This window comes from Podarcis cretensis (genome assembly GCF_951804945.1).
Source record: "Podarcis cretensis genome assembly, chromosome: 2".
In the NCBI taxonomy this organism is placed as follows: Eukaryota; Metazoa; Chordata; class Lepidosauria; order Squamata; family Lacertidae; genus Podarcis; species Podarcis cretensis.
This window is the reverse complement of record NC_137171.1, coordinates 115,364,653-115,382,935: the sequence shown is the minus strand read 5'-3', so window position 1 is coordinate 115,382,935 and position 18,283 is coordinate 115,364,653. Positions and strand designations below refer to the sequence as shown.

Here is an 18,283-nt window from a genome sequence, read left to right as displayed (position 1 = left end):
TGGCCATGCCAGCTGGAGGTTATGGGAGTTGCACTTGAAAATACCTGAAAGCCACCATGATGAGCACCTTTGCATATGCCAGGGCAGGGGCAATGTCAAGGCTCAGGCCTGTCCAGACCTAGAACCTGGTGTCTCCTAAGGTGATGTCTCTGCTTTTTTAAGTACCCACCACCTTAAGTACATCTTAAGTAAAGGTAAAGGTAAAGGTACCCCTACTTGTACGGGCCAGTCGTGTCCGACTCTAGGGTTGCGCACTCATCTCACTCTAGAGGCCGGGAGCCAGCGCTGTCCGCAGACACTTCCGGGTCACGTGGCCAGTGTGACGAAGCTGCATCTGGCGAGCCAGCACCAGCGCCGCACACGGAAACGCCGTTTACCTTCCCGCTATAAAGCGGTACCTATTTATCTACTTGCACTTCAGGGTGCTTTTGAACTGCTAGGTGGGCAGGAGCTGGGACTGAACGACAGGAGCTCACCCCGCCGCGGGGATTCGAACCGCCGACCTAACGATCAACAAGTCCTAGGCACTGAGGTTTTACCCACAGCGCCACCCGCGTCCCTCCTACATCTTAAGTACCCGCCACCTAAAGAACAATAAAACTATAATAATAATAATAATAATAATAATAATAATAATAATAATTTATTATTTATACCCGCCCATCTGGCTGGGCCTCCCCAGCCACTCTGGGCGGCTTCCATAGAAACCAAAAATACAGTAAAATATCACACGTTAAAAACTTCCCTGAACAGGGCTGCCTTAAGATGTCTTCTGAATGTCAGGTAGTTGTTTATCGCTTTGACATCTGCTGGAAGGGCGTTCCACAGGGCGGGCGCCACTACCGAGAAGGCCCTCTGCCTGGTTCCCTGTAGCTTTGCTTCTCGCAATGAGGGAACCGCCAGAAGGCCCTCAGCGCTGGACCTCAATGCATATCAATGCATATCCTTGCCTTCTGGCCTTCCTGAAGATGGGCTGTGGAAACACCTGCCTCAGGCAACCCATCAATGGATGTTCATTGTCCCCCTACAAATGCTGTGTACTTGACTGTATATCCCAAGGATTATGGGGGAGGGTGGTATTCAAGTTGAGTACGTGACCTCTCCCTTAGAGAATTATGGAGGAAGACGATGTCCAAGTCCGCCTTTCCTTTTGAAGCAAAATGTCACTGAAATGGGGAAGAAATGCCCTTGCATGAAGCCTTGGGTTTGCAATTTTGGGAGAGGGGAGACTGCAGTGATGGGGAGCAGGCAGGCTGGCAAGGCCCCCTAGATTTAGAGGCCCTAGTTGCCCTGCCCAAGCAGGAAGTCTTGGGTTTGCTATTTTGGGAGACGGAAGACTGCAGCGCTGGGGTGTGGGCAGGCTGGCGAGGCCCCCTAGATTTAGAGGCCCTAGGCTTCATCTTTCTGTTGGGAAAGATGGAAGGCACAAGGAGAAGGGGACGACAGAGGATGAGATGGTTGGACGGTGTTCTCGAAGCTACCAGCATGAGTTTGACTAAACTGCGGGAGGCAGTGGAAGACAGGAGTGCCTGGCGTGCTCTGGTCCAGGGGGTCATGAAGAGTCGGACACGACTAAATGACTAAACAGCAACAACAACAGGCTTCAGCCTACTCAGCCTATACATAAACCCGGCCTGCCTAGCACCCAAGTCACTACAGGTCTGGTTTTCCAAAAACTGAAACACAGCCAGGGATTTTTTTGGGGGGGGGACTTTTGTGGGGAGGGCAGAACTGAGAAATCTGTGACACAATTGGTCGGTTAGTTAAGTGTTTTTTATTTATTTATTTATTTGATTTAAGGGGCCAGCTGCCCTCCCTGCCCCCCCTCTGTCTCCACCCATGGCAGACATCTTTGAGGGGAAAGATGAGAAAGCAGGGGTCATGGCAGAACCCAAACTGGATTTAAATCCCCCTTCAGAGCTTCACTGTTGACACAGGAATACCTGAACATGAGCTGCAACATGAAAGAACTTCACAATGAGGGCTTGGGAGCACATCTCTGAAGTGCAACATGGTGCAAATGCTGAGAAAATGGATAGGGAGATTTTTCGTGCATGTTATACAAAAGAATAAGAGGAGATCTATAAAAAAAAACATATAGATGTATCTGATTGTTCACAACAAGTCACCTTGGAGAAAATAATTGTATAAGTGAGAATTTACTACCACCCCCCTGAAATTCCCCAAATTGTCTCTGTTCTGTCCTTGGAACTTCTGTCAGAGGCTCTTACGTTCTGGGGATTAGCAAGTCAAGACCCCTTGAGAAACCTTTTCTGGAGGTCAGTAAGCAAGGCAGAGGGGCTTAGAAACCCTTTGCACAGCAGGATATAGGGCACCAAAATTGTAAGCCCCACATCTTCCATTCTGGGCTCTGGATGCTCTCGTGAGATCACGGTCCCATCTGACAGTTCCCTCCCACTATCTATCTATCTATCTATCTATCTATCTATCTATTTCGACGAAGCACCCAAGGCTGTGATTGCATAATTGAGTTACGTGCAAATTTTGGGCCTTTTTGGATAGAGAGAGTTTGTTGAATTGCCACATAAGATGAAGGAAAGGGATTTTGGTTGTTCACAGCTAGTGGAGGTCATCTTGGGGGAGGGAAAGGGAAACTGAGAAAAGGACTGAGGCTGAGGGGGGTTTTAACCGATGCCCTTTCGGAATCATAGAATTGCAGTGTTGGAAGGGACCCCGAGGGTCATCTAGTCGAACCCCCTGCAATGCAGGAATCTTTTGCCCAGTGTGGGGCTCAAACACACAACCCTAATATTAAGAGCTTTACTGAATGAGCAATGTAAGGCCAGTAAGATTATGGTCTCATCTTTATAAAGCTGTAAGTCAGACTCGACTCTCTTTTGGGAGGCTGGAGAAAGAACAGTATCAGAACCGGAATAAGGGCAGGGTTGTTGCTGTTTTAAGCATTAGTCTGCTTATTTCCCCCAGGTGGCGCTGTGGGTTAAACCACAGAGCCTAGGACTTGCTGATCAGAAGGTCGGCGGTTCGAATCCCTGCAACAGGGTGAGCTCCCTTGCTTGGTCCCTGCTCCTGCCAACCTAGCAGTTTGAAAGCACCTCAAAGTGCAAGTAGATAAATAGGTACCGCTCTAGCGGAAAGGTAAACGGCGTTTCCATGCGCTGCTCTGGTTCGCCAGAAGTGGCTTAGTCATGCTGGCCACATGTCCTGGAAGCTGTACACCAGCTCCCTCGGCCAATAAAGCAAGATGAGCGCCGCAACCCCAGAGTCGGTCACGACTGGACCTAAGGGTCAGGGGTCCTTTTACCTTTACCTGCTTATTTCCCACTTTGCACCAACTGAAGCAGCTGATTCTCAAGGGAAAGCATGTGGGAGGGACAACAGGCAGGTTTCAGGACTGACAGGAGAGCCAACCAATCAGTGCTGTTTACCAACCTGGCCTGAGAAGGTAGACTTGGCATCATGACTGGCAGGAAGTCTGGCCAATCCCTGTCCTGCAAACTTTGGGGGGGGGACAACCCTTGAGGACTGCGTGGTGATGAGTGGTTGGGGTGAGGGAGAGCTTTCATTCTTTCCAGAACTAACTGAAAGTTCTTGAAGATTGCAGATACTGCAAGAAGCTTCCAGAAGGCTGGAAGTTTTTTTTAGTCAAGGCCACATCTGTGAGAGGAGCTTCTTCTGTTCTTACAGCAGCTGTATGAAAACTGTGTTTAGTCTGCATTGATCTGTTCAGAGAGCTGTTCGACAGTGGAATTTGCTGCCAAGGAGTGTGGTGGAGTCTCCTTCTTTGGAGGTCTTTAAGCAGAGGCTTGACAACCATATGTCAGGAGTGCTCTGATGGTGTTTCCTGCTTGGCAGGGGGTTGGACTCGATGGCCCTTGTGGTCTCTTCCAACTCTAGGATTCTAGGATTCTATGATCTGGCAAGCAGACAGAATGCAAGAGAGGGAAGAGCAGGGCATTGTGGGTCGCAAAAAGCAAAGCCCAGAAAACTCTACGGAAGGAACTCTTTGGCAGATGAACTCTGTAAATGGGAACTGATATAAGTAAAAAATCTGCTCCTTTTCCCTTATGAGGTACCCAAGAGCCCTTCTAGCGTCCTTTTGTAGGTTCTCTACTGGTAGGAGAAAATAACAGAGACCAACCAGAGAATATTGAGAAGCAAAGCAGCTAGTAAGCCTGATCTTTATTAACTGTTGCAACAGTGTGCTCCCCTCAAACGCAGGAGAAAGGAGGAAGACCCAGAACAAAGGTGTGTCTGCCCTTATATAGACATTTTAAATTGCCCACCCTGGAGTCCAAGACCACCCCCAGAAACATCATGCATACATCACAGAAAGGGTGTAGCCCAAGACCATCCCCCAGATACATCATACCTACATCACAGAAAGGCGGTCTACAACAGAAATCTGAGTGCGTTGTTTATCTCCTGTACGGCAACTTACCTGATTGCATTATCTGTACTTTGGCCACTCTTTTGTTATTATAACTACTTAATTTCTGAATCTAGGTCACAGGTCACAGGCTCACACCCTGTTCATATCTTGAATGTGGATATGTGAGGACAGGATTTGTGAGGAAAGAGACAGAGAAATATTTGAGGTCAATATTTGAGACCTAATCTGTGGGGTTTCAGACATGTGGTTTATATATACAGTTATGAACATTAATTTTTTTTATATATGACTTTAAAATTCTTATAACAGGAACCATTAAGCTTTTATGACCCGATGGTAAAATACAGTGGTGCCCCGCAAGACAAATGCCTCGCAAGACGGAAAACCCGCTAGACGAAAGGGTTTTCCGTTTTGGAGGCGCTTCGCAAAACGAATTTCCCTATGGGCTTGCTTCGCAAGACAAAATGTCTTGCAAGTTCCTGCGGGTTTTTTCCCCTTTTTCCCCCTTTTCCTAAGCCGCTAAGCCACTTATCAGGTCATCCGCTAAAAGCCGCTAAACCGCTAATAGCGCTAATCCGCTAAACTGTCAATGGGCTTGCTTAGCAAGACGAAAAAACCGCTATACGAAGAGCCTCATGGAACGGATTAATTTCGTCTTGTGAGGCACCACTGTACTTCTGTCTGTAATTAACTGAATCTGTGAGCTACTGCCTTCGTTGTCTGGGCCAGAGCTTCTGAAGCGCTTTTTTGTTGCGCATCGCTCTGCTGATTTAGGACAGGTGGCACCGAGAAGCATATTCAGCACCGAACCTGGAACGTTGTCTGTCTCTACCCTCAGAGAGTGCTAAGTGGCTTTTGGCGGACACATAAAACAAGGGCTGGAGGGTCTCTTCTGAGAAGGAAGCTGCTGGAAATGCGCGGAGAAGGGCTGCTGTATCAGCATTGTAGAAGGACACCCGTCCCCCTTCATAGTTCAGGCTCACTCGGATCCTATTGAGGGGCAGCTCAACTTGGGGGGAGAATAACTTGAACAAAATGCCCCACTTCCCAAAAACCCAGATCCCTTCCATAGGATCAGAAGAGAAAACACCCTTCCTCTTCACAGACTTTCTGGCCACCCCCACACACCATCCCCTCTCTCTTCCCACAGTGACCTCCCAGAAATGTCTGCCTGATGTGAAACCCTCACATCCCAGCACATAGGTTTGTGTGTCAAATCTCTCAGGTTTGTCTGGCAGGTCTTGACGCACTTCTCCCTTTCTCACACTCTTTCGATCCGCAGACAGGATGAGACAGGGATGTGCTGTGTCTGGATCCAAAGTTACGTTTTCTGTGGGGGCAGATGAGGAAAGAGAAGAGAAACGACATCAACTGGGAACCGAATTTTCTTTAGACACATGACAGAAATAGCATCCCCTCTGAAATGAACAGGGACTCCATGGCTCTGCATTCGAGACAGGGATGTTCACCAAGTTCTTAGTAAGGTTTCTTGAAACATTTGCAGTTCTTTCAAGTCTTCAAAGTACTCAACACACATTATCTACATAGATCCCTTGCAACGACCCTGTAAGTTAAGTCAATCTTAGTATGCCCATTTTTCAGATGGGAGGACTGAGGCTGAGAGACAGTGGCTTGTTCATGGCAGAAGGGAGTCCAAGCAGGGACTCTTAATTCACACCTTAATATTTTACCTCACATCACATGACAGACTATGCTTGACATGCCAGGTAAATCTGGCAGCAGGTACTCTCACCTTCCTTGTAACCACAATTGCAGTTTCAGTTACATATTTAAAGTATATTCTATCCCATCCTTCTAGGTAGTTTATAAAAAGGACAAGAATACATAACAATACATAAAGATTTAGATTTGGTGGACAGAGTGCCTGAAGAACTATGGATGGAGGCTCGCAACATTATACAGGAGGCAGCAATGAAAACCATCCCAATGAAAAGGAAATGCAAAAAAGCAAAGTGGCTGTCCAACGAGGCCTTACAAATAGCGGGGGAGAAAAGGCAAGCAAAATGTGAGGGAGATAGTGAAAGATACAGGAAATTGAATGCAGATTTCCAAAGAATAGCAAGGAGAGACAATAAGGCCTTCTTAAACGAGCAATGCAAATAAATAGAGGAAAGCAACAGAATGGGAAGAACCAGAGATCTGTTCAAGAAAATTGGAGATAGGAAAGGAACATTTCGTACAAAGATTACCGTAATAAAGGACAAAAGTGGTAAGGACCTAACAGAAGCAGAAGACATCAAGAAGAGGTGGCAAGAATACACAGAGGAATTATACCAGAAAGATATGGATGTCTCGTACACCCCAGGTGGTGTGGTTGCTAACCTTGAGCCAGACATCCTGGAGAGTGAAGTCAAATGGGCCTTAGAAAGCACTGTAAATAACAAGGCCAGTGGAAGTGATGGTATTCCAGCTGAACTATTTAAAATATGATGCTGTAAAGGTGCTACACTCAATATGCCAGCAAGTTTGGAAAACTCAGCAGTGGCCAGAAGACTGGAGAAGATCAGTCTACATCCCAATCCCAAAGAAGGGCAGTGCCAAAGAATGCTCCAACTACCACACAATTGCACTCATTTCACACGCTAGCAAGGTTATGCTTAAAATTCTACAAGGAAGGCTCAAGCAGTATATGGACTGAGAACTCCCAGAAGTGCAAGCTGGATTTAGAAGAGGCAGAGGAACCAGAGACCAAATTGCAAACATGCGTTGGATTATGGAGAAAGCTAGAGAGTTCCAGAAAGACACCTACTTCTGCTTCATTGACTATGCAAAAGCATTTGACTGTTGTCAACCACAGCAAACTATGGCAAGTTCTTAAAGAAATGGGAGTGCTTGATCACCTCATCTGTCTCCTGAGAAATCTTTATGTGGGACAAGAAGCTACAGTTAGAACTGGATATGGAACAACTGACTGGTTCAAAATTGGGAAAGGAGTGAGACAAGGCTGTATACTGTCGCTCTGCTTATTTAACTTATATGAAAAATTCATTATGCGAAAGACTGGACTGGATGAATCCCAAGCCGGAATTAAGATTGCCGGAAGAAATATCAACCACCTCAGATATGCAGATGACACAACCTAGATGGCAGAAAGTGAGGAGGAATGAAATAACCTTTTATTGAGGGTGAAAGAGGAGAGTGCAAAATATGGTCTGAAGCTCAACATCAAAAAATGAAGATCATGGCCACTGGTCCCATCACCTCCTGGCAAATAGAAGGGGAAGAAATGGAGGCAGTGAGAGATTTTACTTTCTTGGGCTCCATGATCACTGCAGATGGTGACAGCAGCCACGAAATTAAAAGACGCCTTCACCTTGAGACATCACCTTGCCAACAAAGGTCCATATTGTTAAAGCTATGGTTCTTCCAGTAGTGTTGTATGGAAGTGAGAGCTGGACCATAAAGAAGGCTGATCGCCGAAGAATTGATGCTTTTGAATTATGGTGTTGGAGGAGACTCTTGAGAGTCCCATGGGCTGCAAGAAGATCAAACCTCTCCATTCTGAAGGAAATCAGCCCTGAGTGCTCACTGGAAGGACAGATCGTGAAGCTGAGGCTCCAATACTTTGGCCACCTCATGAGAAGAGAAGACTCCCTGGAGAAGACCCTGATGTTGGGAAAGATGGAGGGCACAAGGAGAAGGGGGCGACAGAGGACGAGATGGTTGGACAGTGTTCTTGAAGCTACCAGCATGAGTTTGAAAAAGCTGTGGGAGGCAGTGGAAGACAGGAGTGCCTGGCGTGCTCTGCTCCATGGGGTCGTGAAGAGTCGGACATGACTAAACGACTAAACAACAACAAATTAAAGCCAAACCCAGTAACACCTAGGAAGTGTCATTCCCACATGTCACCTTCAGTACGGAGACCCCATCCTGGCTCCCCAGACCAGACTGATATGACTCATCTTTCTCATCTCTGTTCCTCACATACATAAAAAGAGGCCTAGAAAAGTTGCCAGGTTATTGTTGTTACAGAGATTTCTGGCTAAATAACAAATAATTAGCTAGAAAGGTGACTGGAGGCATGTCCCCACCACCACCACTAAACAAGCAGGAAAAAAAGTCCTAGCTAAAGACAATGTTATTAGGTAAAGGTAAAGGGACCCCTGACCATTAGGTCCATTTGTGACTGATTCTGGGGTTGGGGCACTCATCTCGCTTTCCTGGCTGAGGGGGTCGGTGTACAGCTTCTGGGTCATGTGGCCAGCATGACTAAGTCGCTTCTGGCAAACCAGAGCAGCACACGGAAACACCGTTTACCTTCCCGCTGGAGCGGTACCTATTTATCTACTTGCACTTTGACGTGCTTTCAAATTGCTAGGTGGGCAGGAGCTGGGACCAAACAATGGGAGCTCACCCCATCGTGGGGATTCGAACCGCCAACCTTCTGATCGGCAAATCCTAGGCTCTGTGGTTTAACCCACAGCGCCACCCGCGTCCCAATGTTATTAGGAGTCTGTCAATAATAAAAACTAACGTTTGAGTGTATGGCAGAGGAGGAGACAGAGGGAGTGGAGTTTGGGCTCTGTCAGGTGACAGCATGTCGGTGGTCCTGGCTGCCTCTCTCTGATGCCAAACTGTGGACTTGCTTGTTGTGAATGTTTAAGCTCTGTCAATCTATTGACATTGGCAAATAAAAAACTCAAAGAGGATGAAATGCCATAAACCTCCAATGATATCCTTCAAAAGGAAACCTCTTTGTGTCAGTGGTTTCATTCTCTCCCATGCTGCAGTGTGTGTGTGTGACTACTAGACCACATGCTCTGTGTGTTGACATTCCATTCTTTGGAAGCGTGAGAAACGGAAGATAGTCCTATGACTTCCTAATTCTGTCCTTTGTTTCCTGTCTGTTTGTTGCTCTCTCTCGGAGAAGAGACGCACCATAATGGTTCTGTTCTTTGTTTTGATCTTGTAAATAAATCACTAAACCCTGATGCTACATTGCCCTGGTCTTAGCTTAGGCTAACTCTGCTAATGACTACGTGCATGCATTTTCGGATATATGTTGCGCCTGGATGTCCGGAGGACGACTGGTGCCAGCAAAGCGCCAACACTTCTCACTGACAAGAAAATTGGAGGAGTATAACACCCTAGGTACAATTTATCACTTCCTGAAAGTGACAAAAACCTGTAACGGAGACATGGAAAGTGCAAACGGGGACTGGGGGGGGCGGGGGCTGGGGGGTGACAGATGGGAAATCCACAGTAGCCTGATTTTTTGAGAAGCAGATTTTATCATTCCTGAAATTGTGCCTCCTTTAAAACCTGAAATTTACCTTTTCGCAGCTCAAGTCCATATTCCATAGTGTCTGGAAGAGAAAAGGGAACAGAGTTTTAGCATCATGCCACTGTCTTGATTACTAATCTAGTAACGACAATACAAACTCATGAGATTGTAATTTAAAACTATCCAAAATCCGCCATGCTGAGAATCCCTGCGTAAGCCAGGGCAGGGGCAATGTCAAGATTCAGGCCTGCTCAGACCTTAGAAGAGGAACAGGAGCCCCAGAAGATCAGCAACAACCTTCAGGAGATGTCAGGAGCCCAGGCTGCCATCTTGATAACATAGCACACAAGTTGTAATTAGCTGAAGATTTACAATCAGCCTCGGACGCCTATTTAGCAGAAGTAAAAGCAGCATAAGTTGCGACTTCTGCATATGAAAGTATGGCCACTAGATATTGAAAGAGAATAAATAAATAAACCTTCCATTTTGCTGGCATGGCTAATATTCCGTATGACCTGGAGCCTGTCATGAACACTTCTAAACATCCAGTATAAAATTTTTCAGCCCTTCTTTACTACCTCTGAATTTCTTCATGACAGCTTCCAGGAAGGGATTCATATCACAGAAGTCCCAGATCCTCCACTTCAGGGCAAGAGGAAAAGCCTCAGGGGGGTTCTTAAATTTCTGCTTTGCCTGAGACCTGGGAGGAGAAGAACAAAGTCAAGCCACCAGCCATCCAGTGAAAGTAGCTTTCTGACAAGACAGGTGTCTCATCCTGATGATAAAGGCATGATGACTTGGGAGCATCTAGATGACGTGTGGATCTAGAGAGATCCTAACAAGCTGAAGGAAAACCGACACACAACTGCTTCCAAAACATGTTGAAGCTAATATATGAATATGAGATTGAAGGTAAAGAAGCTGATATATGCAAATTATTTTTTTAAAAGAAGATAAATTAAAGCAGCATTTTCTAAACATGGAAGATTTTCAAAATTCATGAGTGTTTGAATATGTCTGGGAGACAAGGCTCTCAGCGGCTACTATTCATGATGGCTGGGTCAAAGGCAGTGGGGCCTCTGCTGAAACCACAGGAGGGGAGTGTCCTCTGGGGCTCAGATCCTGATCACGGGTTTCACACTGGCATCTGGTTAAAAAGGTAAAGGTACCCCTGACCATTAGGTCCAGTCGTGACCAACTCTGGGGTTGTGCCGCTCATCTCGCTCTATGGGCTGAGGGAGCCGGCGTTTGTCTGCAGACAGCTTCCAGGTCATGTGGCCAGCATGACTAAGCCGCTTCTGGTGAACCAGAGCAGCACACGGAAACGCCGTTTACCTTCCCGCTGGAGCAGTACCTATTTATCTACTTGCACTTTGACATGCTTTCGAACTGCTAGGTTGGCAGGAGCTGGGACCGAGCAATGGGAGCTCACCCCGTCGCAGGGATTCGAACCGCCGACCTTCTGATCAGCAAGTCCTAGGCTCTGTGGTTTAACCCACAGCGCCACCTGTGTCCCATTGGCATCTGGTTAGGCACTGTGAAAACAGGATGCTGGACTTGATGGACCCCTGGCCTGATCCAGCAGGGCCCTATCTCATGGTCTTATGTCTGGGGAAGAAAGTGTAGGGGCTTGGAATACACTTGATATTTAAGGGTAAGTTATAGTGAAGATGTTTACAAGCCCCTTTGGAATGTCTCCCCTTCGAGTATCAATTGCAGAGTAAATGAATCCATCACAGAGAAGAGCCTTCAGAGGTATGCAATGGAGAGGAACGAGGAACGGTTTCCTTCCCATGCTTGTACATGAGACCAATAGATACAAATGACGACGAAAACATGTCCCTATTTTTGTCTGTCATTTTGTGAATGACGATGGTGTCCTAAACTATCTCTGGAAGGAGGGAGTGGACTGTGAGTTTCTCACCTGTTAAAGAATGTTCCCAGCATCAGGGGTTTTTCATCACTTACCTTTGCAAGAAGCTTCCAATATCCTGGAGCAAGGGAAAGAAAGAAAGAAAGAAAGAAAGAAAGAAAGAAAGAAAGAAAGAAAGAAAGAAAGAAAGAAAGAAAGATTTCAGTGGAGTCAGTTTTGCACAGAGCACTGTGATCAGTTTGTTATTATTATCAATTTTGTATACCACCCTTTAACCGCAGGCCTCTGGGTGGTTGACAAGATAAAATCACTATATAAAAACATAAAATTCATAATAAGAGGGGCTGGGAGGTGGGGGCCCTGTTATACAGTGATTCCGCTCCTTCCTCCTGGGCCGTGTCCTGAAAGTGGTGGTGGGGGATGAGTGTTCAGACCCCTGGGCTCTCACTTGTGGGGTGCCTCAGGGTTCTGTCCTCTCCCCCATGCTTTTCAACAGAGCTACTGGTTTTTAAGGCTTCCCAGAGACCTCTGGTTGGCCAGTGTGAGAACACGATACTAGAGTGAAGGGACCTGTGGTTTGATCTCGCAGATCCCCTTTTGTGACCCCAGGCCTTTCACCCATCATGTACCAATTCTTTTCCTTGCAGCAGCTTTTTGGGGGGTGGGGGCTAAGACATGTTATCCTCCTGCTTGTACTATGAAGCATCACACTCGCACCCTCTCGCATCAGGATGAGGCCTCACCTGCAGGAGTTCACTCGCTGGTTCCTGAAGCTTCTTCTCCATCTCCCGGATGGTGTGTTCAAAAGAGGAGAGTTCCCTGGAGAGTCTGGCCAGCTGCTCCTCCCTTTTCTTTGCAATCTCCTTCTCCACTTCTGCCATCTGGGCCAGAATACGTTTCTCTTGTTCTTCCAGAAACTGGCGCAGTCGCCTGAACTCAGCCACCATCTTTTCCCTCTCTGCACCTGTTTGTTTCTGCAGCAAAGAGGTTGAAAGAAGAGAAGAGTGGGCGCCAAAATCAGGCATCTAGTCTGCTGTTAAAGGATGAAGAGGCCAGTCTTCCAAATTCCCTTGGAAGGGAACACCTGACATTTTAGAGAGATTACGCTAGTATTCAGCAGGGAAAGTGCTTCATAAACACAAGCCCACCCCTTCCTTTAAATGGTCTTTCATGTTCTGTGGGAAATAAGATTGTTCAAAAATAAACCTCTTTCTGTATTCCATATTCATTTCCCCCAGATATGGATTCTAGACTACAGTCATACCTTGGGTTGCGAACGCTGCAAGTTGCGTATTTTGGGTTGCAGACTGCGCTGAACCCGGAAGTACTGGAACGGGTTACTTCCGGGTTTCGGCGCTCGTGCATGCGCAGAAGCACAAAATAGGTAAATCAATCATACATTTTTAGTTGTACAGTCATAACTCGGGTTGCTTCAGGTTGCATTTTTTTTGGGTTACTGGTGTGCTGAAACCCAGAAGCACTGGAACAGGTTACTTCCAGGTTTCGGCACTCGCGCATGCACAGAACCACTAAATCGTTCTTTGTGCATGCGCAGAAGCTCCAAATTGCAACCCACACGTGTGCAGACGTGGCACTGCAGGTTGCTAACGCTGCGGGTTGCGAACATGCCTCCTGCTCGGATCTGTATAGCACTTTTTCACCTTCAAGTAACAATGGTTCTTACAAGGAGGTCTTGGCTTTCCTTTTCTGTGTTTGCTTTAAGTACTAGAATTTTCTCTCTCTCCTTCCTCAAATCGTCTAGGCAGCTGTTGATCTGATCCTGAAAAGAAAAGAAAAAGTTGAGCTGCGTTACACATTAACAGGCAAGGAATCGTATGTTTGCTCCCTGCCCCATATTCCAGGGTATTTTGCAGAAGTTTCCCCTTTTCATCCCAGACGAGGCAGAAATGGGATTGCCCTATATCAAGAGCTGAGAAACATGGGGTGTTTGCTATTTGTCGTCCCCCCCCCCCCACTGAACACACCTCCAACACCTCCCCCCTCCTTTTTATTAAATTAATCCTAGATGTTGTAATCTTTCCTCCCAGGGGAGTTACTGCAGCCTGCATTCAGGCGGTGCACTTTAATCTCTCAAAAAGAAAAATAAATGCTTATTGTATAAAGCTTCAGAAGTTTAGTTGTATCGGGCTATACAAGATCTCTTGCTGGAAAACTCCTTTTCGGCTGCAAGTGGAGAGAATACATTACAACATTTTTATTTTTGCAAGCCCCTCTTGTCTGCAGCTCTTCCACCCCCAAGAAAGACCCACTGCCTTTTCCCACCTTGTACTCCTGGAAAGCCTCCTCTAGAGGAACCATCTTGTGGCTTTGGTGCTCCTTGGATCGGTCACACACCACACAGATGGGGCTTTCGTCCACCTTGCAGAAGAGCTTCAGGGGCTCCTGGTGCTTCTCGCAGACTCTTTCCTTTGCTTCTGCCCGCATTCTGGCTTTTTCTGCAACATTTGCCAGCGACCGATTGGGGATGAGGTTCTTTTGCTGAACTGTTTTTCTGCACTCAGGGCAGCAAGCCTCTCCTTCGGATTTCCCCCAGTACCGGGTCAGGCAGGCTCGGCAGAAGTTGTGCCCGCACTCCGGGATGATCACTGGATCCGTGAAATACTCCAGGCAGATGGAGCAAGTGGCTTCCTCGAAGAGATCCTTCACGGGACCCCCTGAAGCAGCCATGGCGGAGTCGTCAGGAAGAGAGTGAGTGTGAGAGACGGAGCTGGTTTTGTTTTCTCTTTCTTGTGTCTGCAAATGGGCGTTTTCCTTTCCAGGAAATTCAGATGCGATTACTCAGGATCCCTGCTGCCTTGGAGTTGGCTGGAGTTCCAAGCCGCTTTGATATGGTGGAAATGTTTGTTTATTTGTTTATTTTACGTGGAATGCTCATCCTCCCTGCGAGAGCTGTTGGAATTTGTTGTGGTTTTGTTTACTATCAGCACGTCAGCCTCAGACTACTTTGGAAGCTAATGAATGAATTGCTGTCCCCTCCCCCGCCTTCCTCCATTCGCACTCATCTTTCTACAGTAGTTAGTAGCCAAATCATCATTCCTCGCAAGAAAAGGGGAAAGGTTGACAGCTATGCAAGTCATACAGAGAAGAAACAACCCAGCCCTCCATCCCGGTGCCAATTTTTAGTGAGTGATTTTGACAAAATCGTCGGCCTCTGATAATGTGCAATAACCTCTGGAACCAGTGGCGTAGCGTGGGTTGTCAGCACCCGGGGCAAGGCAAGTAATTTGCGCCCCCTAACCCGTGGATCTAGGTAGGGGCAGAGAGCTGCGAGTGTGAGCGCGCGCGCCCCCCAGATGTTGCGCCCGGTGCGGCCGGCCCCCCCTGCACCCCCCACGCTACGCCACTGTCTGGAACGATCTCTGCAAACGGCCTTTGCAAACAGCTCAGCTAATGGTATCCATATATTTGCCAGTCACACCACAGGGCAACTATTAACAGCAGGTACTTTCACTTAGCCCCATTTTCTCTTTTATTATTATTATTATTAGTTTAATTTATATACCTCCCTATACCCGGAGGTCTCAGGGCGGTTTACAGAAAAAATCACCACATATATAATCAGAATAAAAACAGCCACCGAATAACACACCCCCAGAAAAGAGCCACATTTTAAAAGGGTATAGGATGTCAAACAGATCAACCAAAGGCCTGGTTAAAAATGAATGTTTTTGCCAATGTGGTGTAGTGGTTAAGAGCGGTAGTCTCGTAATCTGGTGAACCGGGTTCGCTTCCCTGCTCCTCCACATGCAGCTGCTGGGTGACCTTGGGCCAGTCACACTTCTCTGAAGTCTCTCAGCCCCACTCACCTCACAGAGTGTTTGTTGTGGGGGAGGAAGGGAAAGGAGAATGTGAGCCGCTTTGAGACTCCTTCGGGTAGTGATAAAGCGGGATATCAAATCCAAACTCCTCCTTCTCTTCTTCTTCTTCTTCTTCTTCTTCTTCTTCTTCTTCTTCTTCTATAAATGTTTTGCCGGAGTGGGTGTTTATTGGGTTGTTTTTGTTTTTGTTTTGATTATAGGATGGTGGACACTTGGCTTACTAGCAGTACATGTGAAAAGGATCTAGGGGTCTTGGTGGACCTCAAACTTAACATAAGTCAACAGTGTGATGCAGCAACAAAAAAGGGCTAATGCTATTGTAGGCTGCACCAACAGAAGTATAATGTCCAAATCAAGGAAAGTAATTGTTCCACTCTATTCTGCCTTGGTCAGGCCACACCTGGAATACTGTGTCCAGTTATGGGAGCCACAATTTAAAAAGGATGTTGACAAGCTGGAATGTGTGCAGAGGAGGGAAACCAAGATGGTCAAGGGTCTGGAAACCAGGCCTTATGAGGAGCGGTTGAAGGAACTGGATGTATTTGGCCTGGAAAAGAGGAGTCTGAGAGGAGATACGATTGCCACCTTCAGATATCTCAAGGCTCTATCACATGGACGAGGGAACAAGCTTGTTTTCTCCTGCTCTGGAGGGTAGGACTCGAACCACCAGTGTGGTGTAGTGGTTAAGAGCGGTAGATTCGTAATCTGGGGAACCGGGTTCGCGTCTCCGCTCCTCCACATGCAGCTGCTGGGTGACCTTGGGCCAGTCACACTTCTTTGAAGTCTCTCAGCCCCACTCACCTCACAGAGTGTTTGTTGTGGGGGAGGAAGGGAAAGGAGAATGTTAGCCGCTTTGAGACTCCTTCGGGTAGTGATAAAGCGGGATATCAAATCCAAACTCTTCTTCTTCTTCTTCAAGTTACAAGAAAGTACAGTCCGACTAAACATTCATAAAAACGTTCTGGCAGTAAGAGCTGTTCGGCAGTGGAACAGACTCCCATGAAGGGGGGTGGAATCTCCTTCTTTGGAGGTTTTTAAGCAGATGTTGGATGGCCATCCCTCATGGATGCTTAAGCTGAGATTCCTACTTTGCAGGGGTTGGACTAGATGACCCTTGGGGTCCCTTCCGTCTCAAAGATTGTATGATTATATGTATTTTGTGGTTTTATATTGTGATTTTATTTTGTGAACTGCCCTGAGACCTTGGGTATAGGGTGGTATAGAAATTTAATTAATTAATTAATTAATTAAAATAATAAAAGGAAACCACTTGAAACTACTAACTGACAAGAGAATTAGAGGAGTGTAACAACCTAAGTATAATTTATCACTTCCTGAAAGTGACAGAAAACCTGTAAGGCAGACGTGTGAAGTGCTAGTAAAGGTAAAGAGACTCCTGATGATTAAGTTCAGTCGCAAACGTCTTTGGGGTTGCAACGCTCATCTCGCTTTACAGGCCGAGGGAGCTGGCGTTTGTCAGCTTCCACAGACAGTTTTTTTCTGGGTCATGTGGCCAGCATGACTGAGCCGCTTCTGGCGAACCAGAGCAGCACACGGAAACGCCGTTTACCTTCCCGCCGGAGCGGTACCTATTTATCAACTTGCACTTGACATGCTTTCGAACTGCTAGGTTAGCAGGAACAGGGACCGAACAACGGGAGCTCACCCTGTCGCGGGCATTCGAACCGCCGGCCTTTCAATTTGCAAGCCCAAGCAGCAAAGTGGTTTAACCCACAGCGCCACCTGCGTCCGTGGGGAAAGTGCTAACTGGGCGAAAATAAGGGCTGGACAGAAGAACTGCAGTGGCCTCATCTTTTGAGAAGCAGATTCCAGTTCTCCTGAAATTGTGCCACTATTCGACCCTGAAATTTACCTTTTTGCAGCTCAAGTCCAGATTCCACAGTGTCTGGTGAAGAAAAGGGAACAGAGATTTAGCATCACACCATCATAATTGCTCATGCAATTATAGCTGGGGAAGCCAGAGTGATTAACTTTAGGCATTGTGGACTACAGTTCCCATCATCCCTAAGCATCGGCCATGCCAGCTGGAGCTTATGGGAGTTGCCATTTAAAATGTCTAAAACCCACCATGCTGACTATCCCTGCATAAGCCAGGGCAGGGGCGATGTCAAGATTCAGGCCTGCTCAGACCTTAGAGGAGGAGCAGAACCCCCAGAAGATCTCCCCATGAGCAACAATCTTGAGATGTAGTAGTAGTAGTAGTAGTAATATTCATACCCCGGCCAGCCACTCTGTGCGGCTCACAGCATATATCGAGACATAGTAAAACATCAAACATTAAAAACTTCCCTAAACAGGGCTGCCTTCAGATGTCTTCTAAAAGTCAGATAGTTGATTTATCTCCTTGTCATCTGAAGGGAGGGTGTTCCAGATGGTGAATGTGACTACAGAGAAGGCCTTCTGCCTGGTTTCCTGTAACTTCACAGTAAGGGAACCAGCAGAAGGCCCTCAGCGCTGGACCTCAGTGTCTGGGCTGAATGACGGGGGTGGAGACGCTCCTTCAGGTATACTGGGCCGAGGTCGTTTAGCACTTTAAAGGTCAGCACCAACACTTTGAATTGTGCTCAGAAACGCACTAGGAGCCAATAAAGAATCTTTAGGACCAGTGTTATGTGGTCCCGGCGGCCACTCCCAGTCACCAGTCTAGCTGCCGCATTCTGGATTAATTGCAGTTTCCGGGTCACCTTCAAAGGTAGCCCCACGTAGAGCGCATTGCAGTTGTCGAAGTGGGAGATAACCAGAGCATGCACCACTCTGGCAAGACAGTCCACGGGCAGGTAGGGTCTCAGCCTGCGTACCAGGTGGAGCTGGTAGACAGCTGCCCTGGATACAGAACTGACCTGTGCCTCCATGGACAGCTGTGAGTCCAGAATGACTCCCAGGCTGCGCACCTGGTCATTCAGGGGTACAGTTACCCCATTCAGGACCAGGGA

At 47.1% G+C, this 18,283-nt stretch overlaps 1 protein-coding gene across 1 annotated transcript; it reads right to left on the bottom strand.

Annotated features, from left to right (window-relative positions):
• Positions 1 to 4,129: 4,129 nt before the first annotated feature.
• Positions 4,130 to 14,485, bottom strand: LOC307208697 (E3 ubiquitin-protein ligase TRIM11-like). The gene is made up of 7 exons (XM_079963572.1): positions 13,774 to 14,485; positions 13,175 to 13,270; positions 12,234 to 12,464; positions 11,586 to 11,608; positions 10,196 to 10,317; positions 9,667 to 9,699; positions 4,130 to 5,702 (listed from the first exon to the last, which is right to left on the bottom strand). Exons 1-7 carry the CDS (start codon positions 14,176 to 14,178, stop codon positions 5,143 to 5,145), a joined length of 1,470 nt encoding a protein of 489 aa, XP_079819698.1. The 5' UTR covers positions 14,179 to 14,485; the 3' UTR covers positions 4,130 to 5,142.
• Positions 14,486 to 18,283: the final 3,798 nt, after the last annotated feature.